Source organism: Capra hircus, chromosome 3 (assembly GCF_001704415.2).
Source record: "Capra hircus breed San Clemente chromosome 3, ASM170441v1, whole genome shotgun sequence".
Classification (NCBI taxonomy): Eukaryota; Metazoa; Chordata; class Mammalia; order Artiodactyla; family Bovidae; genus Capra; species Capra hircus.
Genome location: NC_030810.1, coordinates 15,981,624 through 16,004,897, shown reverse-complemented (window position 1 = coordinate 16,004,897; position 23,274 = coordinate 15,981,624). Strand labels below are relative to the sequence as shown.

Here is a 23,274-nt window from a genome sequence, read left to right as displayed (position 1 = left end):
TAATCCAGGATCTGACACAGACATACTCTCAGTTAATACCTGTGCCTTCTCTTCCAACTCTGGCTTTTTGGGGACAGAATATCCCCAGACCAGAAACTTCCTGCAAGGCATATGTTCACAGAAACAGGTGGAGAGTCCACCCAGGCACATCTCCAGCATCCAGAACTCAGTAGGCACTTAACCAATGTGTGTTGAGCAGACAAGCGTCTGTGAATGCTGACGCAGACGCAGACACAAAGTCACAATGGGCTCAGGGACAGGGACCCCCACCTCCGCGATCCTCGCCAATTATCTGCCTCTGCCGCCACTCTCCTACTAGCCCAAGGCGCGGGAAATATTTAAAACAATTTTATTCATGAAAATATGCTGTACAATGCACTCTACACGGCCTCGACACGGCACACACGCACACGCTGACGGCACGGCCACGGTACACTGCCTACGATATGCGCCGGGGACACCGCGCCCACAGCCCGCCCCGACCGGACACTTATAAATATGGGAGAGAGGAGCCAGGACTGGCACAGAGAAAGGGGTGGTGGGTTGGGGGGTGGATCCAGAGCTGAGGCTAGCTGGAGAGGCTGAAACCAGTACTGGGGGAAGGGCAGGGGTGGAAGGGGAGAGGGACTTCGACCCGGAGGGGAGAAACAAGGGCAGGCGAGGATGGGTGGGAAGGGCTGAACCGTGGGGGTGGAGGTCGGAGGGTGGTTCAGGACTTGAAGGACAGCTCAAGGTGAACAGCCGATAGGTAGGTGTGGGTGTGTTTTCAGGAGAGGGGTTCCTGGCTTGGGGTGGGTGACGCAAAGACCAGTGGGAAAGTGTCAATAGGGAATCAGCCCCGACTTTGGGTGGGCGATTAGTCACGCGAGAGCCCTACCAATGATACTGAGGATTCGGAGACGCCCCCCCTGTCGCATCTACCAGTCTACTTCCCAGACCAGCGCGTCCCACCTCATTCCTCCCCGTTCCCACCCAGCCTGGAACCCAGCATCCACCCCGCGGGCTTTCCGTCTTTGGGAGGAGGCAGAGCGGGCCTCTGGGGGTTAGCAGGGTGCTCCAGCGCCTCCCTACCACTTCCCTCAGCGGTCAGCTTCTGCGGGCTGTCTCTAGCTGGGTTGGGGCTGCCTCCTGGATCCGCCCTGTGGAGCAGAAATGGGAGTGGGGACCCCGGGATCAGGATGGGAAGACAGAGGCCCCTGGCGGGGTGCGGGGCAGGGCACCTGGGGCGCGCGGCAGGCGGCCCTCAGCCTGGCACCCAGCTCTGGTTGGGGGGCGGGGCTCCGGCCAGGCCGGGCGGCGGCGGCGGCAGGGCCGAGTCGAAGTTGAAGTCCATTTCGTCGCTGTCCATGAAGTCGTTGAGGATGATGGACTCGACGTCGCACTCGAGGCTCCCGCTGAACATGTCGAGGTCCAGGTCGGCCGGGAAGCGGTCGGGCGCGGCACCCAGCGGCCCGGCGGCGGCGGCCGCGTACGGCCCGGGCAGCGCGTCTAGCAGGAGGCCGCCGGGGGGGCCCCCGAAGACGGCCGCGTGTCCCGGCGGCGCCAGACCCGTCGCGCCCGCCTCGCCGGGCAGCGTCATAAGGCTGATGGGGTGGGCTAAGGCACTGCGCGAGGGCGCCGGCGGCGCGTACGGGGCCACCCCTTTGCCAGGGTAGGTGCCGGCAGCGCCCGCCAGGGCCAGCTCCCCGGGTGCACCAAGCACGGGGCCGGGCCTGGGCGCGGGTGGCGGCGGCGGCAACAGCGCGGGCAGCGCCCCGGGGCGGTAGGGCGCGGCGGCCGGCGGGAAGCTGGCCTGCTTGTTCTCCTGGATGGTTTGCATGGGCAGGCGGCGCAGAGCGCCCAGTGCCGGCGGCCCGAAGCCCCCGCCCCCGCCGTAGGCACCGCCCTTGCAGCCGCCGAAGTAGGCGGGCGTCCCGGCGCGGGCCCGCGGCCCGTACGCGTCCTGCGAGCCGTCCAGCAGCCCCTCGGGCAGCCCTGCACTGCCGCCGCCACCGCCGCCGCCGCCGCCGCCGCCGTGCAGGCCCAGCGGGCCCCCCAGCTCAGCCAGGCGGGGCAGCTCCCCCGGGCAGCGTGCACCCAGCGCGGGCGATAGCGCGCTCGCCGGGCTCGGGTACATAAGCGGCGACGACGGCGCCAGGGCCTCCAGGGCCTCATCGTCTTCCAGTTCAGCTGCCTCCCCGAGCAGGGGTCTCCCACTGCCGCGGAAGTCGGCCCACGCCTCGTAGTCGTCGCTGGCGTGCGAGGCTGGGCTCGTGGCCCACTTGGCCGCGGCAGGCACGGGCCCTGGGGCTGGCGCGCCCGGGGGGCTGTCGTCTGGGCTTCGCTGGGGTGCCTGCAGCTGCTTCTTCTTGCTCGCCTTGCCCTTGATGCGCAGGAATTTGGCCCCGTTGTCCATGGACACGGCCCTGCGCCGCGGGGTCTTGCCCGTCTTTCCGCCCTCGGGGTTCAGCATCCACCAGGAGCTCTTGCCTGTGCCCTCGTTCTGCACGCGGATGAAGCGGGTGTGCAGGGACAGGTTGTGCCGGATGGAGTTCTGTGGCCAGAGACAAGGACAGGGGTGGGGGAGTGGCAGTGAGGGGATGAGTGATGGGAAGAGGAGTGGGAGGAAATCGAGGAGAGGAGGAGAGAAGGCGAGAAGAAACGCCAAAAAGCAGAAGGGGAGGAAAGAGGGAAGATGAAAGGGTAGAGCGGGGAAGAAGGGGGAACAGGTGTAAGTACCAGGTAGGACAAACTCAGAATATCCATCCCCCACCCCAGAACCGCCCTACCCTCCCTGCTCCCGCCGGCACAGGCACTGTCTGTAGGATGGGGCCGGAGCTTTGGGTCTAGTCTTGCCAGGGAGGCTACTCTTGAGGAGCCGCCTGCAGCAGGGGAGCAAGACCCCCCTCCGCACTCAGCCAAGCTCCGCCCGGGGCTAGCCAGGCTGCTAGGGGCCCCCAACAGATTATGTAAGGGCTCATGCCGCTGTGGCTCATTTGTCCGCCCCCCCACCCCACCAGCCTGGCGTGGCGCCAGGAGCCCGAAAACCCAGGGCTCCAGAAATCAATCTCGCGGTGACTGATTAAGCCCTGTTTAGAACTAATTGCTCTTTCGTGTGTGGGGAGAATAAATTACCTGCTTTAATTTCGTGTCTTTAAAATGCAACTGCAGGTAGAGAAGACTGTTAACCCTTTGCTGGGAGGGTCTGGCCAGGATAAGCAGAATCAGCTGGGGGTCCCCAAGGTGGGCAGAGGCCTACATTTTCTCCCAACTTCTTGGAGCTTCTGCGAACTCCACAGAGGCCTCCCATCCCAGTAAGCCCCTCAAAGCACATCCATCAGCCGTGGAGACCTCAAACCCCACAGCTGCTCAGTACCCACCTTCAGGTCAGCCCAGTTCCTTTCCCTCTCCACCCACCTCATGCAAAGTAGCTTTGCCCTCAACCCCCTTCCTGATGGAAACTGCACAAAATCCCCACAAAGCAGGTGACATCATGCCCATTTACAGACAAGAAGACTGAGGCTCAGAGAGATGAAGTGGCTTGCCTGAGGCCACAAAGCTCTCCTGCTGTCTCTGGTCCTTCCTGGGGCCTCACCTTAGCCACACCTACACATATCCTCTTGTAAATTTCTGTTGGGCTCCATATCACCGCCTGCTTTTGCCAGGCCTGGGCTGGGGACAGAGGGAGGCAGGGGAGTCCACAGCTCCACTGACCTGGCTCCTCACAGAGAACGTGGAGGACTAGGACTTCTGCCAAGCCCACCCCGCCCCACCTCGGGGGCCTCCCTGCTGGTGGCCTGGACTTCCTGGCTCTGGCACTGTTGTGGAGATAGCAGGGGTTTGGGTATCTGAAGGGCTGGGCAGGATGCCTGGCTCTTTTCAGCCACCTAGCTATGTGACCATGGCTGCTGACTCAATCTCTAGGAGCGCATGCCTCAGTGAGCTGCTCTGAAAAAATGGGCAACATACAGTAACCACCTCGGAAGGCTGTTAGATCATTACCTGAGATAATGCGCGTGCTAAGTGTTTGGTGTTCATAAATGTTGGTTAAATCCCTTACTCTGGCCAGAAGACCTCACTTCTTAGATCACTCCACAGACTTACTCCTTCTCTACAATCCTTAATATCAGGCCCTGAGTGTACCTGTGCTGGGCACAAACAACCCTGGGGAGCCGGCATTACCCCATCTCCTGTACCAGGGAGTGGAGGCCCAGAGGCATGATGTAACTTGCCCATGGTCCCACAGGCAGCAATGCCAGGTACCACTCCAGGTCTGCCCAGCATACGGACCTGCTCTCATCCCCTCAGCCCCAGAACCTCTGATCCGTGCGGGCTCTCCCTGCTGCCTCCTTCCCACCTGATTGCAGAAGGAGGGGTCCGCTCTGCTGAGGTGCCCCTCACCCCCAGCACCAGGCACGTGCCTGACTTCTTCAGGACCCCAGGTTCCTTATCTCTGGCACTTTCTGGTCTTGGGAGACAACGGCTGGGGCCCCAAGGCACCTCCCAGCATTGCCCTGCCTGGCTCCTCCTGGTGCCCTGAGAGGAGGGGAGACAGACCCCCAGGGAGTGGTGCTCCCTGGAGTAGAAACCCCCTTTCCCGCTCCCGGCCCTGCACCTGGCTCCCCAGCCCCTCCCTCACACCTGTGCTCAGGGGCCTCTGAGGCCTCAGGTCTCAACCCCTGTGGGACTAACTGCCTAGCCAGAGGCTCCACCTCGCAGCCCCTCCAGCTGGAGGTCAGTCAAGCCACGCCTCTTTATCCATGTCACTATGTGCCAGCCCGGTTCTGAGTGCTAGAGGGTGGGAGGAGAAGGAAGGATGTCACCAAGTAGGGCACCTCCTGATACCTGCCAGGTCAGCCCTGGTATTGGGAGTATTTTATCTCATTCTCAGTACTTTATGATCGTTCTGTCAGTGTTCATACAACTCAGGGACTGTGAGCCCTATCTCAAGATGTGCTAAGGAAATGGCAACCCACTCCAGTATTCCTGCCTGGAGAATCTCATGGCCAGAGGAGCCTGGCAGGCTACAGTCTGTGGGGTCACAAAGAGTCGGACACGACTTGACTAAACCACCAACTGTGTCAAGGTGAGGTGACTGAGAGGTTATGTAAGTTGTCAAGATCATACAGTTTTAAGTGCCAGAGCCAGGCACTGATTTCAGGTTAGACTCACTCTGAGTCTAAAGGACCTCACATTCCACCATGGGAGAGAGAACAAGTCAGAGAATTTCCAAAGAATCTTAGGAAACCAGTCCTCCATTTCTTCTCAAACTTTCCATGATGTAATCAACCCTAGAAGCTGGTAGCCTGGGAAGCCGGGGGCATGTTAAAAGGTCAAAATTCTCTAAGAGTCTTGCATTTCCTTTTTAGAATTCAAGGGAATCTTGGCTTGTACTCCACGAGACTTCCAAAATTTTCTGAATATCAATAAAAATGTTTTAGATCACTGTCAAAAACACACGTTCCAGGCCTATGAAGGTCTCTATCCTTCCCCACTCTGTTCCTTGCCCAGCCAGGTACCCCTAAGCCCCAGCCTGAAACCACAGCTGGTTGGACCCAGAGAGAAAAAAGGACTTGCCCTGCGTCACCCAGGACCTGGTGGCAGAGCTGGGATTTGAGCCCAGGCCTCCTGACCTGCAGCTTGGGGTGCCTCCCTGTCCTCCAGCAGGCCTGACCTGGGGCCACTCCCTCTTCCTCTCTGGGCCAGTTTCCTTCCCCAGAAATTGATGAGATGGGCCACTGCACTCTAGGCACCTTTGGAGTTGACAACGAAAAGTTCTTGGAATTGTTCAGTCCAGGGGTTTTCAAACTTTTTAAAGTAGTGGAACTCTTTTAGTAAATGGAATCTAACATAAAACATGAGTGTTCCACACTCAAACCAGTGGGGCTGGGGTGAGGGTAACCTGGAACCTTTTCTGCTCAGCAGCCTCCATTGGCACTTTTACAAAAAATGGCCCTTGGCAAGGAATTCTGTAGGCCACCTGGATGGGGTTGAAGCTTAGTAAGGTGCCATTCTTTGCCCAAGATCACCCAGGGAGGTGGCCCAGAGCTAGGTGAAGACTTAGGCCTTGGTCTGCTGAGCAGGGCTCTTCACCAGGTGTGCACCAGGCTGTGCCCCAGGAGGCCAGGCCAGGCCCTGCAGCTCATTCTGGCTCCTCAGGGCCCAGCCACCTGGTACCCATCAGAGCTCCCAGCCAAGATCCTGTGGCAAGCACTGATCACATCTCACCCACAAGGCCTCCTGGGAGGCCAGAGGCCATGGAGGAGATGAGGGAGGGAGGGCAAGGAGACGCCTCTGCCAGGTAGCAGTAACCAGGGTTCCCTCTCAGAGTTGCCTAGCAACCCACCACCACAGCCAAGGCCCCGGCATGCCCAGGCTCCCCTGGTGCCCAAGCTGGGCTTCTGGGGCCTCACACCTCCATGCGGGCCTGGTGCAGTTTCCAGGATGGGACCTCCCTGACTTGGTGCCTCAGAGAGACCATTGAGGGTGGGGACAGAGGGAAGGGACTAGGGGTTACATCCCAGCACCGCCTACTGTCCTACAGAACCTGGGTGAGAGGCCAGCCTCCGGGGCCTTAGTCAGCAGGGCGAGGAGGCTGGTACAGGACAAAGAGCAGGGCTCTGGTGTTGGATCCAGATTCCAGTCTTGGCTCTGACACCCACAAACAATCGAGCCGCACGCTTTGAACCTCCACTTCCTCAAACAGGCTACCTGCCTCCACCCTTGTTTCCCTCTAGCCTTCCACCAGGCAGCAGCTGGAGGGATGCTATAAATAACCTGGGTCATGGTCCAGTCCTGCCCAGAACACTCGGATGCCCCCATCTCACTCAGAGTAGAGAACAAAGGCCTTTCCATAGCCCACAAGACCCTCTGTGACCTCCTAGGGTCCTCTCCTGACACTGTCCTGCATGATCCCTCCCATTCTTCAAACCTTCCGGGAACCTGCCAGGTACCATCCCACCTTGCCCAGATACCCACCGTCTGTCTCTCAGCTCCGTCAAGACTCTGTTCAGACGTCACCTATACAATGAGACCTATCGTGCCCGCTCTTAACAGATGTTCCTCTGCCTTGCCATTTCTTGGCTCCCTAACCCTGCTCCGAGGTTTTCTAAAACAATTAGCGCTTTCTAAAGTACCGTATAATTTCTTTATATTATGTTCATTAATTTGTTATCTGGCTTCCCTTATATTAGAATCTAAGTTCCATGAAGCATTTCGGTCCCTTTCTTTTTCTTACCAGACCCCATGTGTTTGGTATATGCCAGGCATTTCATAAATGTTTGTTGAGTGAATGAATGAGAGACAGCAAAGGAGGGTAACGTCGTCTTGCAGGGAGAATGAATGAGATTGGCAGAGTGGCTTGCACAGAATAGGGGCTGCTCCAAACTGAGAGAACACAGGACAGAATGGCAGGCAAGCAGGGGGTAGAGAAAGGCAGGAGCATCCTGGGCCACAGAGGGGAGCGCAGAGAGGAGGAAGGGCTTTGGTGAGAAGCAAAGTAGGGCTCTCAGCGTGAACAAGGCAGCTGTGCGCCCTGGCCCCCTACCCTGCTCGCTCCTGCTGCCCGAACAGATCTGGGTAACCCAGGGCTTGCTGCAGCCAAGGTCTCTCGCAGCCTGGACCATCTGAGCCAGAAGATGCTTCAGGAGCCCCCAGGGGAACAGAATAACCTCGTCCTTGCTGATGGTGTCTCCTCCGTGGACAGGGTCTGAGCTGTTTGGTGGCGGCAGCTCATCCATCCAACAGGACACCCTCATCTATTCCCAGGACACCCTTCGCCCACAAGCAGTAATGCATTCATCTGACAACACAACCCCATTTATCCAGCACACCAGTCCCATTTATCCAGCAAGTACAACCTCATTTGCTAACAGCACTCCATTCACCTGACGGGCCCCCTCATTTATCCAGCAGGACACCCTCATTTATCCTCCAAGTCGGAGGCTCTCCTTCCTCCTGTGGTGTGGCTGTGTTCTCTGATGGTGCAACCCGCCTGATCCAGCAGGACGTCATCTCTCCTACAAGCACACTTCATCCCCTGATAGTACAACCTCATTTATCTAATAATGCAGCCTCACCTTGCCTCCAAGTACCACCTCATTCCTTGACAGTACAACCTCGTTTATCTTCCAGCTCAACCTCATTTCTCCTCCCAGCACAGCTTCATTCCCTGATAGCTCAACCTCATCCAATCTTACTTTTCCAGCCAGAGCCTAGCAGATCTCAGGGCTAGGGAGTGGGGGGAGAAGAGGAGGGGTTTGGAGCAAGAAGGCGGCTCCCACCATTTGCTGTCCCCAGCCTATGGAGGGCTGCCTGGCACTATGACTGTATCCAATCTTCCCAGGCCCCTGGACTTTGAGTTCAAGGTTGCATGGTCCAGCTAGTGCTCCACCATTGCCCCCCACCTCCTGTTTGGTCCCCTTGATGGCTAAAGAGAACCCACAGGATGGACTTTTTTTTTTTCCAGCTCTCCAGCAAGGAAAAAACTCCACCTGATTCGATTTGTAGCATTTGCTGGTTTCTGTGGTATGGATATTCCCATCGTAGCCAATTTTAAGCTGGCAGCATGATGTCACTGAGCGCAGCACTGGGAAGAAGTTCTCCCTGATCAGCTCTCACGAGCCAGTGCAAGCCCACTCTCACACACCACTGGCACACACTCACATACCAAAGCGGGAGAAGGGCACCACCTACCACATGCCAGACATAAGCTAGGTTCTTTAGATAGGTTTCTTCTGTGAATTCTAAAAACCATCCAAACTGTGGGTTCAGTTCAGTTCAGTTGCTCAGTTGTGTCCGACTCTTTGCGACCCCATGAATTGCAGCACGCCAGGCCTCCCTGTCCATCACCAACTCCCAGAGTTCACTCAGACTCATATCCATTGAGTCGGTGATGCCATCCAGCCATCTCATCCCTTGTCATACCCGTCTCCTCCTGCCCCCAATCCCTCCCAGCATCAGGGTCTTTTCCAATGAGTCAACTCTTCGCATGAGGTAGCCAAAGTACTGGAGTTTCAGCTTTAGCATCAATCCTTCCAAAGAATACCCAGGACCGATCTCCTTGCAGTCTAAGGGACTCTCAAGAGTCTTCTCTGACACCACTGTGGGTAGGCAATGCTATTTTATGAAGTCGGGGTGGAGAGGGGAACTAAGGCTCAAGTCGGTTAAATGACTCCTGAGACCACAAAGCTGGGAAGTGATGGAGCTAGGTCTGGGTCTCAGGGCTGTTGTATTCCAAAGCCAAGGTTCTTCTCACTCACATCCGTAATGAGGTGGGGAATGCTGCCCTGCTGCCCATCTCAGTGGCCATCCCTGCCTTGATTCTCAAGCCCAAGCTTCCTGGCTTTCATCAGAGACAGGAGACCCAAGTGTTATGCTGCCCACCCATAACAAGCCCTGTGCTACCCCTGGCCTCTAGTACCGAGGGGATTCCAGGACTCTCCCAGTTCAGTCCTGGATCTTGTGTCCATCCATCCAACCTAAAACCAGGTATGGTTGCCTCTCCAGGTTCCATTGCTGTCCAAGATTCTGCCTGGCCCCGCCCTCAGGAAGCTGGCCCCACCTACCCAATGGGGATGTGACCCAGCTCCTCCCTTTGGTGCCTCCCAGAACCGAGATCACCTGTGGGGCTGCATGAGGGCTCTGATTCCCTCTGTGACTCCTATTTCCTCTCTCCCTCCTTCCTTCCCTCCCTTCCTGCATGAAGAAGTACTGAGGGCTAGAGTTGGAATCCCAACCTCATCCATGTGACCTTGAGCATCTCCTGTAAAAGATAGTAACTATCCCAACATCCATGGGAAAGGGAGTGGGGCCAGGAACTGCACAACATCCCACATCTTATGGAGTCCCTGTCTCAGGCCCAGGAGCAACTCTTGTACCATCCTAAATCCCCCACCCACCTCTGGCCCAGGAACACACCTGACTCAGAGAGAGCCACAAAACTGGGGGTGGGGAAGCTAGGTGAGGAGGAGGGTCGCTTGCTCTGCTGCCTGGAGTACTCAGTCCAGACAGATTTCCTGGGAGAAGGAGTGACCTAGATGACCTCAGAGCCCTGAGGCCACATGCAAACCCTTGGTACTAGGGTCTGCAGGGAAGGAGGGGTGGAAGGGCAGGCAGGAGCATCAGAGCCACACGTGTTGACAGGTGAATGGCTTGGAGTCATTAGTGGAACAGAAGTGGGCAGCCAGGGGCCAGGAGGAACCAAACAGCAAAAGCAAGGCAGGAGGTCAAGAGACAGGCCCTGGCATCCCCCAGCCCTGCCACCCCAGAGACAATAGAGCCCACACACTCAGCCTGGACAGCAAACAAGCCAACAGCAGAAGTCCCAGCTCACCCCTACTCAAAGACCCATGGTTCCTCATCCCCCAGGGCTTGGGTCCAACTCCAGACTGACAATCAAGGGCCTCTGATGCTCTCCAGCCTTGTCACCTTCATTGCTTACACCCATCTGGAACTCCAGCCACCCTGGATATCTCACATTTCCTGCCTTCGCACACTGTTCCCTGTGCCCTTCTCTTTCTCTCTGTGCAACTGGGTCCTCCTCTATCAAGGCGAGCTTTGTGGTGTCTTTCCCCTCTGCAAGCCCCAAAGATAACTATTCCCTCCCCATTTCTACTGCAAAAATCTACCTGTGCACTTGAGTGTAATTGTGGATGAGTCTGCCTCCCAACTAGAACTTTGTGGGCAATCCTTGGCTTACGGTAAGTCAACATATAGGTTGGAACTTTCAGCAGCCATGAACCACTCAGGCCTGGCAACTTTGCCATTTCTGTTCCACCAAACCTCAGGCTGAAGTTCCAGGTATTGGCTCCTCCTCCTCCTCCTCCTCCTGGTTTTTCCTCCAGTTCCTGGTGCCTCTGCCACCTCCCTACTCTCTGCTGACTCCTCTGGAGACTTCAACAAGTGGAGAAAGAAAGACACTACGATTTGCTGAGCATTCACACACATGCTGCACTCAGCAGTTTAAGTCTTACTGAGTATCTGTAACAAACCTCTGAGTTGGTTTATTATTCTGATTTTACAGAGGAGAAACTGAGGCTTCAGGGAACAACTGACCCACTTACCAGGGGGTAAGTGTTGCGGCAGGAATTCACACCAAGGTCTGTGCTCTTCCGCCTACCCTGAGACACCTCTAGGCGAGCCTAGGCCAGACAGAAACTCTCCTGGGGAAAGGGCACCAGGAACTACCACGCTGGCTCAGCAACCCCTGCACAGATCTCCTCTCTCTTCCAGGATTAAAGGGGATCCCCAATTGCCAAGCCATTCAGGCCCCTCCAAGCCCCTCCTCATTCTGATCCCCTCCCTCGCTCTGCTGGCAGCACCTCCCACACCCCTGCCCCAGGCCTTGGGAGCAGCTGCAGTGACCTCACCCAGCCCTGCCCTGGCCCGGCTCTGGGGAGGGCTCAGCAGCTGTGCCCCAGCCCTGCAGGCTGGCTGGGGGTGGGGGGGGGGTGGAAAGGAAGAGTGGGCATGGTGCCAAGAGAACCATCTGCTCTCCCAGGGGCATGGCCACCCGCACAGACACTGGCCTTACCCCCAGGGTCTGCCCTTGGCCCTCTGTCCCCATGCCAAGGGGCTCCAGGAGGCCCACGCAGCCCACCCAGACTGGGGCACCAGCCCTCATCTGCCGTCTGTCTTCTCCCGGAGCCTGAGAGGTCCTTGCAGGGCACGTTGGAGCACGAATGTCCACTGAAAAATGAACAAATGCTCGGGGTAAGTTCTCGGGGGCAGAGACCAGAGGCCAGGGCTGGGTGTGCTGAGCACTGCTGGCCCAGCCCCAGTCTTGCCAAGCCAAGAGCAGGCAATCCCCTGGGGGATGGGGGCCTCCATCCCCTCACATCTGCTCAGCTGGCAGGTGCCGCTGGCAGAGGGCAAGCCCCTTCCCCCACAGCCCCAGCTCAGGTTACAAAAGGAGGCAAGGCCAGCTGAGGACAGGGGGAGGGGACAGGAGGGGTGGAGGAGGCCTCACAGCTTCCCAGAGTGTTGGGGGAGGGGAGCTCAGGTCCCTAGATGGGACTCAGAGCCAGAGAGGGAAGGACCATGCCCAAGGTCACACAGCCTGCCAGTGGGCAAAGAGGGGCCAGCATCTAGGGGCAAGCAGTGCTGAGTTCAAGGGTGACCTTGGGTAAATCACTGCCCTCATTTGTGAAAACACAGGGCCTGAAACCTGCCTTCTTGCCCTCAAGGCCTCAGGGAAAGCTCTGTAGGCTAGAGAGCAGCATATGGAACCTCCTGATTCCCTCACACCCCAGGGACAGAAAGGGAGGGACTAGAAGAAGAAGTCTTGCCCCCACCCCCGACACATATACAAGTCAGTGGCTCTCAGGGATCAGGGCCCAGGACCCCCACCCTACACAGGGCACGGACAGTTATCTCCTTTCCTTTGCCAGAGCGATGAGCAACTAACAGTATTTGCTCAGATTTCAGTGGGGACTTTACATGTAACTCTCCTCAGATGTAATTCTCACAGCAAAGCTTGGACATATCTTATTATTATCCCATTTTGCAGAAGGAAACTGAGGCTTGGATGCTCAAGGCTACACAGAGGGTGAGTGGCAAAACTAGGACTGCTCCTCCCTGCTTGCCTCGAGACTCTTACCCGCACCACTGTCTTACCTCTGAGATCTTCAAGGCACCAAAGCGTGCTGCCTGGCACGTCAGGCCTGGGATCTTGGGAGTCTTGGGGCCTCTACTCTTTCTCAGATTCATCTTCTATCCTGAATCCCAGTATGAGGCCCACAGTGGGCCTCTGAGCCAGTCTCTTCCCCTGCCCCAACCCTCCATACTATCCTTTCTGCCCATGTCATTCCTCATCCCCCACAGCTTGGAGTGCCAACTTCTTGGTGTGGCATTCAAGGCCACCCACCAGCCGGCCTCTGCTTGCTTCTCCAGTCAAGTCCTGCTGGGCTCTGGCTAACATAGCCAGACCCTGTGAGGCTCCCAAAAAATCCTGAGGGTTTAACTTTTTTGCCTCATTCTCCTCTCTCACCTCCAAATACCCACAGCGTATTATCTGTCCCTCCATTATGACCCTGGGTCATTTTTATCCTCATCTTATTTCCCCAGCTGGACCTGCAGGCATTTCGAGGGCAGGGAGCCAGTCTGGTTCCTCTGAGCAGCGCTGCACAGTGGGTGCCCAGTGGGTGTAGGCCTGGATTAAAGTGAGTGGAGGAAGCAGCCATCAGCCCCAGGACCTGCAGATGGAGAGGGGGCCGATGTCAGCTCCCTCCCTCTGGGAGCTCTGGGTTGCAGAAAGGGAGTCAGGATCCCAGAGCCAACCCCCAGGCTGGAAGCCTCAGGGCCAAACTCCAAGGGAAATAAATCAGAGAGACAATGTTGCTGGTGGAGGCCAGCCTGCACTAGCCTGGACGGAGCACCGGGTTAGGGAGGAATGGCCCAGGGGAGTTTCTTTTCTGTCACTGCCAGTGGGATACTATGAGAGCCTACTTTGTGTCTCTCAGCCTCACTTTCCTCATTTGCAAACTGGGGACAGTAGCAGTACCAGCTTCACAGTTTGCTGTGAAAATTAAATGGGAGCACGCGTGTCACTGCACGTGGTGGTTGCATCTCCAGTTGGAAGAGTTCTGTGTGTGGCTGAAGCAAAGGTCAGAAGACGAGAGGGGTGAGTGATGTGGCTGGAGAGGTTGACTGGGGCCAGGAGGTCAAGACCTGGTGTGGCTAAGGCCCCAGGACTGGTCCCTGTAAGAACAGCACACGTGGTCTCACCTCCCCCACCAGACAGGGAACTAGCAGAGAGCAGGGACTGCGACTTTCCAGTTCCTCACGGGCCAGAGCCAAAGAGGCCTGCCTGCTGAGGATTCGTGCTGAGGATTTGTGCTGATGACCGTTCCCCTCCCTCCTGCAGCCAAACGCTCTGTGGCAGAGCACAGGAGGGCAGGGCGGGGCGGATGAATGGATTCTTGGGGGTGGAGGCGTGGGAGTGGTTTCAGTCCCTTGAAGCTGACTGCATGGGGCTCAACTCCCTGGAGGACCCAGAAAGAGTGAGGAAGAGAGGTGTGGGCTCAATCTGAGCAGCCTGCTTGGGGGAGAAGGTGGTCCACCCTGGGAACAGAAGACAGGAGGGACAAGCAGGAGTCAGGGAAGATACCATCTAAGGCATCAGTTCAGAATCTGACCTGTCACCAGACAGACCTGTTAAAATACAGATTTCAAAGCTCACCCGCTGACAGTCTGATACAGAGGGTCTCAGACAAGGGCTGCAGACTGTACTACCTAAAAGCTACTAGGTGACTCAGATCATCAGCCAGCTCTGCCAACAACTAAGGACTGGAGGCAGGATTCTCAGAAAGACACACTGGGTTTCAGAATCACCTAGTAGGTAGGTTTTTGTTTTAACTACCCAAGCACCTGCCTAGTTTCTGAGGGGTGTCCCCAGGTATCAGCCCCCGAGAGTGGCTGAGAAATGAAACTCCCCTGAGCCCCAGGCAGCAGTCTTGGCGAGCAGGTGACAACAGCAGTGGTCTGGGTTGACAACTCCAGCATCAGGTATAAAGATGGCAGCGCAAGGGCAGTGTGGGATCAGAGGCAGCAGGGAAAATGGGACCGAGGGCAGGGCCTGGACAAGGCCAGCAGAGGGCTCAGGGGCCCGAACAGAGCAGTTTGGGCTTGGTTGGCTCCCAAGGGAACTGAGCAACTCTGGAGAGTTCTGGAGTGAGCATGAGTGATCCTTGGGGCAGGAGGACTAGTTGGGATGTGGGCTGACACTGCACTGGCATTGGGAGATGGTGACACATGGTAGCAACAGACAGGTCTGCATCTAAACCCAGGCTCAGCCTCGTTTCAGCTATGCTGCCTTGGCAAGAGACTTCGTCTTTTCCTCAATTTCCTCAGCTGCAAAATGGGGCTATTATCACATACCTGGCAGAACCCAGGGAGGATGAAATGGGAAGATTTATGTGAAGTGCCCAAATGACTGCCTAGCATCCAGGAGTTAATTCTCTTAATTCTTGTTCCCCTTCCCACAAGAGGCATCCCTCTTAGAGACCAGAAAGGTTTCCCTGCAAAGATGGAGGCCCTGGGGGGGTAGGGTGTGGGAGGCCCCTCCCGCACAAGCCACCTGGCCCCCCTCCCACCTCCACATATGGGTTGAGGGGTGGGGAGAGGCAGCAAACAGCCAAACCCTCCCAAACAGGAGTTGGTTTCCATGGTAACCAGGGTGCCAGGAGGAAGGGGGGCATTCCAGATCCAGCTGTCCCCCCTGAGCACCCTACCCGGGCCCCAGAGTCTCCACTGATGCCCACCTAACACCCTGGACCCCCATCTGCCTGCTCTGGGGGGACAGCTGGGACTGCCACGAGCACTCCCTTCACTGTGCTCAGAGTATGTCTGCCACCTGGGTACCGCCAGGGGCAGGGTAGGCAGCCCCAAACAGGAGTCCCCAGTTCGAGCGCATCCACACTGCTACTCACCTGCTTCCACCCATGAGAAGCCCCATCAGTACTCTGCGCCCCCAGGCCCAACTAACCCATCACGGCTCTTAGAACCAGAGGGTTTATCCAGTTACAGCCCCCAAAAGGGCCAGAGACAGGGTGAGTTAAGGCCCTTTGGCTATGGATGAGAACACAGAGGACCAGAACGGGAGAGAGCTTTGCTCCAGTTCAACACACTCGAGATGAAGGTCCCCTACAGGGGCTCTCCCCACCCCTCACCCACGCCCAACTCCATAGCTCCAACAGACCCTGAAGGCCTGAGCTAGGACACCTGGAGCAATGCTCCAGAGAGATGGGCCATGGCCAGAGAGAAGGAAGAAAGGCCTAACCACCCAAAGGTCTGTCTGGCAACAGAATGGGCAGTGCTGGAGGCTGCAAGCTCCCAGCACCTAGGAGTGTGTGAGAAAGGGAGTAATCTAGGAAGGAGGCTTGACAGCAGGTAATGGGCTCCATGACTCCCCAGTTCTCCTGGAGACGGAAGTCAGACTTGGATGTGAAAGGAGTAGGCACCAACGTGAACCTGTTTCTTGGGGACCCATCCACAAGATGGTAGGCAGGCTACAGGCTCAGATAGGGAAGGGGTACTGAAGAGTCAGCTGCGAGGTAAGGGAGACAGTGGCGGAGGGGCTCTCCCTGCTACAGCCATACCCTAGAAGCCCTCACCCACACGCGAAGCCCGCGACCATACCTGCACTCCTCACAAGACACAGAGGGGCTTCCAAAGCTCTTTGGACCCCATTTAGCAGCCACCACCAGCTCCACTCAAAGAGAAGAGAAGGTGGGCTGCTAGAAACAAGCTTGCCCCCTTTCCAAATCCCTCCCGACCCCAGCCCTAATGGTACAGGAGGAAACACGTGAGTTTGGGGTGTATAAGGGGGTTCAGTTCCCAGGTATGCCAGTTCTTAGGGAGGTGATCCTAAGACAAGTCACTTCTCCACCTGGGAAAGTGGGATGCTAACACTAGCCTGGACCTGTGGGTGCTTGCTCCCCAGCCCTCTGAGCCCTTCCCCTTCCCTAACAGAGCCCCTCCACTCCACTCAGTCCTGAAGCTGGGTCCTCAGGGCCTGCAGACAGGGGAGCCCCAACCCGCAGAAAGTGGGGGCTGGTGGGGGGGACGCTGAACTTTCGAACCTCTACACCCCCCTCCCTGCGCCGTTCATTACCTTAACAGGAGTTAAAAATAACCGTCTCATCTCTTTAAATTAGTCTGTCTGCAATTACCGCCTGGCACGGCGCTGCCCGCCATCGTCCCGCTGGAGCGGCGCCAGGTGGCAGGCGGGGGCCCTCACCCTGTCTGTCGGTCTGTCTGCCTGCCTCCGGGTCCGCCCCTCCTTCTCCCCGCAGAGGTGCAGCTATCCCAGGGGCCTCCTGGCGGCCCTGCCGCTCGAGCTCCCCAAGTTGCTGGGGAGGGGCGGCCCGGGGGGCCACGCACACGGCTGGCAGAAGTGAGGGGGCCTTCGTGGAGCAGAGGACTGGGAGGGGATGGTGGGGGGGCGGGGCGCGGTAGCGGGGGAGGGGCGCCGGGAGGCCCGGGAAGCCGGAAGGGCCCGCCGCGCGCCAGCGCTCGTGGGTGGGTGTGAGCAGGTGGCCGTGGGAGTCTGCCGGGCGTGCCAGCAACTGTGCCAGGAGCGGCTGGCACGGGCTTGTGCCCAGGAGGCGGGCAGCTGCCAGCCCCCCGCTCGTGCAGCGCGGGGGGTGAGGACACCCCCCAACCCGGGCTCACACCGCCTCCTCCCACACCCCCACCAGCCCTCGGGGCTGGGGATCCCCGGAGGACAAAGAAGGAGGAGGGAGCCCCGCTGGAACGGGCTGCGGGGAGGAGAGAAGGGGGAGCCCTGCAAGCAAAAAACTGCTCAGCCGGGCTGTCGCAGGACCCTCCTCCTGGCCTCAGGGAGCAGCCCCTCCCTTCTAGACCCCACCCCACCTAGGACCTACTGGCAGGCCTGGGTGGGATCTGGGCGGGAGTGGGGGGGGGGCACCACCCCTCCTGACCCCACCCCACAACAGCCAAGGTGCTCCAGGCACTGAGGGAGAAGGGAAGTCCCCCTCCACTGGGCGCCTCCCCGACCCGTCCTGGGGACAGGAATGGGAGGCACCCAGGCCTGGCCTGAAAGCTCCCAGGGGAGCTGGCAGTCAGGAAACACAAAAGCAGGCAGAGCAACTCCAGGGGTGGAAGTGGAAGGAGCTCCAGGATCCAGAGCAGCCTGGAAGGCTTCCTGGAGGAGTCCAGCACTAGGGAAGGAGGGGCTAGAGTATCAGAGGAAGTGGGAGACCCTCCTTGGATGGTAAGGGACAGGGAGGCCTGCTGGCACGCTACAGTCCATGGGGGTAGCAAAGAGTCGACATGACTTAGCTACTGAACAACAAAAACAACCTGGATGGTGGGATAGCCACATTTCCGGACCCGGACCTGGAGACCCTATGCCCTGATGGCAACTCTTCCAGCCTCTCCGGCACCAAGCCCAGTCTCTCTTCGGGCTTCAGCCTGCTCGGTGCCTTGTGCCTGCTGTTGATCTTGCCTCCTCCAATTCCTCTCTGCAACACCTCTAACTGTCATCCCACATCCCTGGTTGGGCCACAGGGCAAAGGTCAAGCCCTTCCTGATCTGGCCCGCTCGGCCTTTCCCATAACACAGCCCTGCCACCTCCAGGAGCCCTTAGTTCCAGCCTGGCATGCCCAACAGTCTCCCAAACCCAGTGTATGAATTCCACCTCCCTGTCTTTGCATACGCAGTCAATATCCCTTGGAAGTCTTTCCCCCCAATTCTACCCGCCCTCCCCACCCAGTGAAGAAAGACCAGATCAAGTGCCATCTTCTCTGGGAGGGCTTGCCTGGCTCCCCAGCGGATCTCCGTGCTTTCACCACACCCCTGTCCCCCAGCCCTGTCCCCCCGAGTCCCCACTCCCCAGCCCTTCCTGCCTGTAAAACACAGGGCTTGGGTAACCCTGATGCATCCTGAAGGTAGGTCCAATGCCTCCCCCACTGGTCCCCCCACTCTATCTATCACAGGGTTCAGTACACCCCAGGGGCTGAAGGGCAACCCTTATGTGGGGGAGGGGAGGGAGGAAGGAACAATGGGTCCCTGGCCCCAACCCTGGCACCTGAGGTGTCCCACAGGCTCTGTAACCAGAGGGTGGCTGGGAGTTGGGAATGGCCCCTCCACCCAGCCCCTGGAGGGACAGACTGGGAATGGGGGAACAGGTGGTGGGAGGGGCGGGAATGAGAGGGGAAGGAGGCTCCCTGGGGAGCTGGATGCGGGTGGGATAGGAGGAGGACAGCCATTGAGGGGATGAGATGGGAAAGGCCAGAGGCCTCTCTGAACAGCCCTCCTCCGCTGCTGCGGGGGTCTCTGCCAGGGTCTAGGTGAGGAGCCTGAGGACCCCTCACCAATGCCCCAGCCCAGGGCAAGCCTTCCTGAGCCCAGGCACAGGGAGAAGCAGTGTGTCCCCAGCAGTGTGGTGCAGAGGAAACTGCATCCAACGGGCAGGCGGGAGGCCTGGGCCATCATCCAGGGCCTGCCACTCACTGATGACCTGAGGAGAGTCCCATTCCCTGCCAGGGCCTCAGTCTCACAGTCTGCAAAATGAACTCATGGGACTCTATTATCTCCAAGTACCTTCCCAATCCCATTCTCAGATTAGATCCATCCCTGTTTGAAAGCTGCCAGTGTCCCCCTCCCACAACCAGGGCAAGCAGGACACTATTCCAGAGGCTCTGGGTCCCTGGAGGGAGACACACCTCGATTGGAATCCAGCCTTCCCATCTCCTGACTGTGACCTTGTGTAGTTTGCTTCTCCAGTTTGTGCCTCAGGGCCCAGTTCTATAAGTAGTGACAGTAAAACCCACCTCAGGCAGTGCAGAGGGCATTAAAGGTGACACCTGGCACAGATGCCTGAAGCTGCCTGGCAGAAGGCTTGGCCCTGAGACCCTCAGTGCACTGCAGTTTTTTCCCGGGTTCAAGCCTCATGTTCCCTCTTGCCATCTTCCCCATCATCCCTAATCTTTCAACTCCAACTGGAGCTCTGCCTCCTGCAGGAAGCCCTCCTGGCTTGCTCTGACTCACAGTATCCTCCCTGGTCTCAGCACCCTCTGCACCATCCACTCACTTCTTTACTCTTTTACCAGATATGCACTGGTAGCTCCTGGTGCCAGGCGCTATGCTTGGTGCCATGGGCACAGAGATTGATCTAACTACTGCCACTGTTTTCCAAAGAGGGTGGGGAAGGGAAATGAGACAGGACACAAAAGACTAAGACTTATGACAGGTAGGGAGAGGACCAGAGATGAGGGAGTCCTGCGCTAGCTAAAAGGGGTTAGGGAAGGCTTCCTGGAAGAGGTGTCTGAACTCTGTGCCCTTGACGACAGGGACTATCCACAAGGAGAAGCGAAGGGTGGGACAGTGCAGGGGAGGGAGGTGGGAGCAAAGTACAGGACCCACTTAGGAGGAACAAGTGTTCTGCTGGGGGCTGAGCCCAAGGGGGACCAGCTAAAGGATGGAGAGGAAGACTCAGGCCTGCCACTCCAGCCTGCATCCCCACCCAGCAGTGGCCAGAGAGACAGAGGAGCTGCCAGCATAAAGCCTGAGAGCTGTGGGCTCCCAGGTCAACTCCCAGGTCAGCACAGCTGCTGGGCATCTCGTGCTGTTCCTGTCCACGAGCTTCCCCTCCTCCACTGGCACACCTCCTTCCCCTGACCCTGCCTACCACTACCAGCCACAGCCCCTTGCCTCCATTTAGGGATGTCTCCCTCATAGAGACCCCCTCTTCCACAGGGAGCCTGGCAGCTTACAGGCCCTAGGCATGGCCTGACCACTCCCACCCCCCAGCCTCCTCTCCTCCAAAGGCATCGACTGTCCCCATTCCCCAACAAGTTAGCCAGGGAAGGGTCGGGAGGCCACAATCCAGTCAAGACCCCGTCCTCTCCCAAGATGGCTCTCCCCTTTCCAGTGGTTGGTACTGAGGCCTCCCTGGGGTGCCCCTCCCCCTTCCCCCACCCCAAATGCATCTGAGCTCAGAAAATCAGGGAAGTGGGAGACAGACAGCCTGGGGTGGGCACAGACAGATCCCCAGGTCTCAACACCCTGCCCTCACACCAGCAGGGGTCATCACCAGCCCACCATGCTGATCCAGCCAAGGGGGGGACAGCAGCTGCCCCATGGAGAACTCAGATCACCTGACCAGTTCCCCACCTCAGACTGGCTGGTGCCCTAGAGTGAACTCCTGGCACTACAGAAAGAACTGTGGGCCTAGGGTCGCATTCCTCACCCTGAAGCCAGCTTCAGGGAGGGCAGCGGGAAAGATTTGGGAGGAAAGCAGCCACTGGCCCCAAGTCATTATTTCAGCTCTTTAAGGAGGGTGCCCTGGTGGAGAGGGTAAAACAAGAGTAACACAAAGCAAACTCGGGCGGGTAACAGAGGGGTCCCCAACGTCTGAGGCCTGAGAATAGGTTCTTCTGCTATGCCCCCAAGGATGGGGTGAGGGTATCCCTCAGAGGTGCCTCAAAGTGGCAGTCGCTTGTCACCCCACCAGACCTCCCACCCTGCATCCAGACTATGCACACAGCTGCTCCCAGCACGCCCCCGCCTGTCGGCCAGCCGGCCCCACGCCCTGGGCACACACTCTGTGACCCCTGGGGATGCCCCAGGGTTTCCCTCCAGACCGCCCACCAGGTGCCCAGGGACATCTAGCAGCCCTTGGACGCCCCAGCCAACGGCTCTAGCACCCGTCCCCAGCCGGACGCCCCCACCTTCCAGCCGGCCGAGCTGTTGCTGTCGCCTTTATCCTTGAAGTAGGGCACGTAACGGACCATCCAGTCGTAGATCTGCGAGAGCGTGAGCCGCTTGTCCGGGGCGCTCTCGATGGCTTTGGTGATGAGGTCGGCGTAGGACAGGTTCCCCCACGCGTTCCGCCGGGAGCTCTTCGCTTTCCGCAGCGGTCCGACCTCCGCGCCCAGCGGCGGCGCTGGGGCCATCGGCGGGGCCGTGGCCCGGCGCTCCGGCCCGCAGTCCTCGGCGCCCTCGGCCACCCCCGAACCCAGCGCTCCGTCCTCGTCGCCGACCAAGTCGGGCTGAGGCAGGGGCCAGGTACACGAGCGCGGCCGGCTCTGCGGCGCGAAGTCCGGGTCCACGTCCACCTGATGCGCTCGCAGCTTCGCAGCCATGGTCCCGCCCGGCTCGGGCGAGGAGAGGAGGGGGGCTCCGCGGAGGGTGGGCGGGCGGCTCCGGGATCTGCGCGCCCCGGGGAGGCCCGCGGGAGGGGTCCCTGGCGGCGCCGGCTCAACCGCGGGGCGCCATGGGCCAGGTCGCGGAGACAGGGGGCTGGACGCGCTGGGAAGCCCGAAGGGAGGAAAAGAGGGGGGCAGTGAGAGAGCGGCGGCCGCGGAGCCCAACGGGCACACACCTCGCCCAGCCCCGCTTCTAGCACCTGCCGCCTGCTTGTGCCTGCAGCCACCACCGCCACCGTCGCTGCCGCTGCTCCCCCGGCGCCGACCCCGCACGCGGGCCCCGCTCTCCCGGGACGAAGCCGGACTGCACCATGCCGGAGCCCGAGCCCGTGCCGGAGCCCGCGCCGCCGCCGCCGCCCCGTGAATGCCGCCGCCGCTCCGGCTCCAGCGCCAGCTCCCGCGCCTGCCGCGCTCAGCGCCGGCTGCACCTCGGACGGGCGGGGTACGGGGAGGGGGGCGGGCCCGGCGCGGGAGAGGGCGGGGCGTGCCCGCCCGCGGCCGCGGAATCCTCTGGCGGGCCGGGTGCCCCGCCTGCGGGCTGGAGGCGGAGGCGCGGGGCTCCCGGCCGGGGGCGACCCCGCCGCAGCCCCTGCATGCAACAGCGCCGCCTACGGAGCAGGGAAGACGAGGCGGGCGCGACCCCGCCCCCTGCTTTGCTCTAGGGGAGGGGGCGCGGGGGCGGGGCCCGAGCACTCTCATTGGTCCGAAGCAGGGCTGTCCCGCCCACGGACTCGGCAGGATCCCTCCCCTGAGCGCGTCAGCGGGTTATTGTTACAACCCGGGGTTTCCCGGGGCAACAGGGATGAGGCGGGGCTCAGAGCACATGGCCCCGCCTTCTATTCCCGGGAGGAATGCCCCGCCCTCTGTTTCTAGACCCTTGGTATTTCCAAATCTTCGTTCCAGAAACCTGGTGGGGTGGATGATGGAGTTCTCTTCTTTGTGCCCTGGACTGGGGAAAAGGAGAGGGTCAAGAACACCTGAGTTCTGGGTCAGGCTTGACCACAATTTTGGCTTCTCCATCTGCAAGTTGTTTTTCGTAGGCATTCAGAGTGCCTGGTTTCAAGTGTAGTAGAATCAACCTGGAGAGCTTGTTAAAACGTTTTACTGGGCCCCAGCCAGAGTAGTCTGGGTTGCGGCTCGAGACTTTGCATTTCTGACAAGGTCCAAGGTGATGCACCCTGGACCACACTTTGCAAACCACTATTTTAGAGTCTGTTGGAGGCTGTTGCTAGGGTTGTTGGAACAAACACTTGCCTCAAATTTCATCCTGTTTGGAGAGAAGTTTCTCGTTCACTTAACATATTTATTGAGCACCTTTGATGCATGTGCACTGTTCTGGCTACTAAGGCGAGAGCAGCAATGGAGATAGATGAGGCCCCTACAGCATAGGCTGTGAAGAAGTCAGGTGTTGTCAGATCACTGTATGGCCTCAGAAGGAAGAAAGGCCGGCTGAGCAGTTGGGCAGCCCATGATCTCATCCCACAGGGCCCTAGGCTAGGTTTCCAGCCAATACTCCACCTGCCAGCCTTTGCTTTGTGTATCCACTCTGCCTAAAACACCCTTTCCCCCGCTCAGAGGCTGTCATCAGAGATTCTCCCATCCTTCAAAACTCAGCTTAACCCAT

At 58.8% G+C, this 23,274-nt stretch overlaps 1 protein-coding gene across 2 annotated transcripts; it reads right to left on the bottom strand.

Moving 5' to 3' along the window:
- On the bottom strand, positions 333–22,044 carry FOXO6 (forkhead box O6). 2 transcript variants are annotated; one of them, XM_013962879.2, is made up of 2 exons: positions 21,174–22,044; positions 333–2,533 (listed from the first exon to the last, which is right to left on the bottom strand). In XM_013962879.2, the coding sequence occupies exons 1-2, from the start codon at positions 21,585–21,587 to the stop codon at positions 1,244–1,246; spliced, it is 1,704 nt and encodes a 567-aa protein (XP_013818333.2). In that variant the 5' UTR covers positions 21,588–22,044; the 3' UTR covers positions 333–1,243. The 2 variants fall into 2 exon arrangements, with proteins under 2 accessions (XP_013818333.2, XP_017898087.1); XM_018042598.1 differs by lacking the exon at positions 21,174–22,044 and adding an exon at positions 11,513–11,748.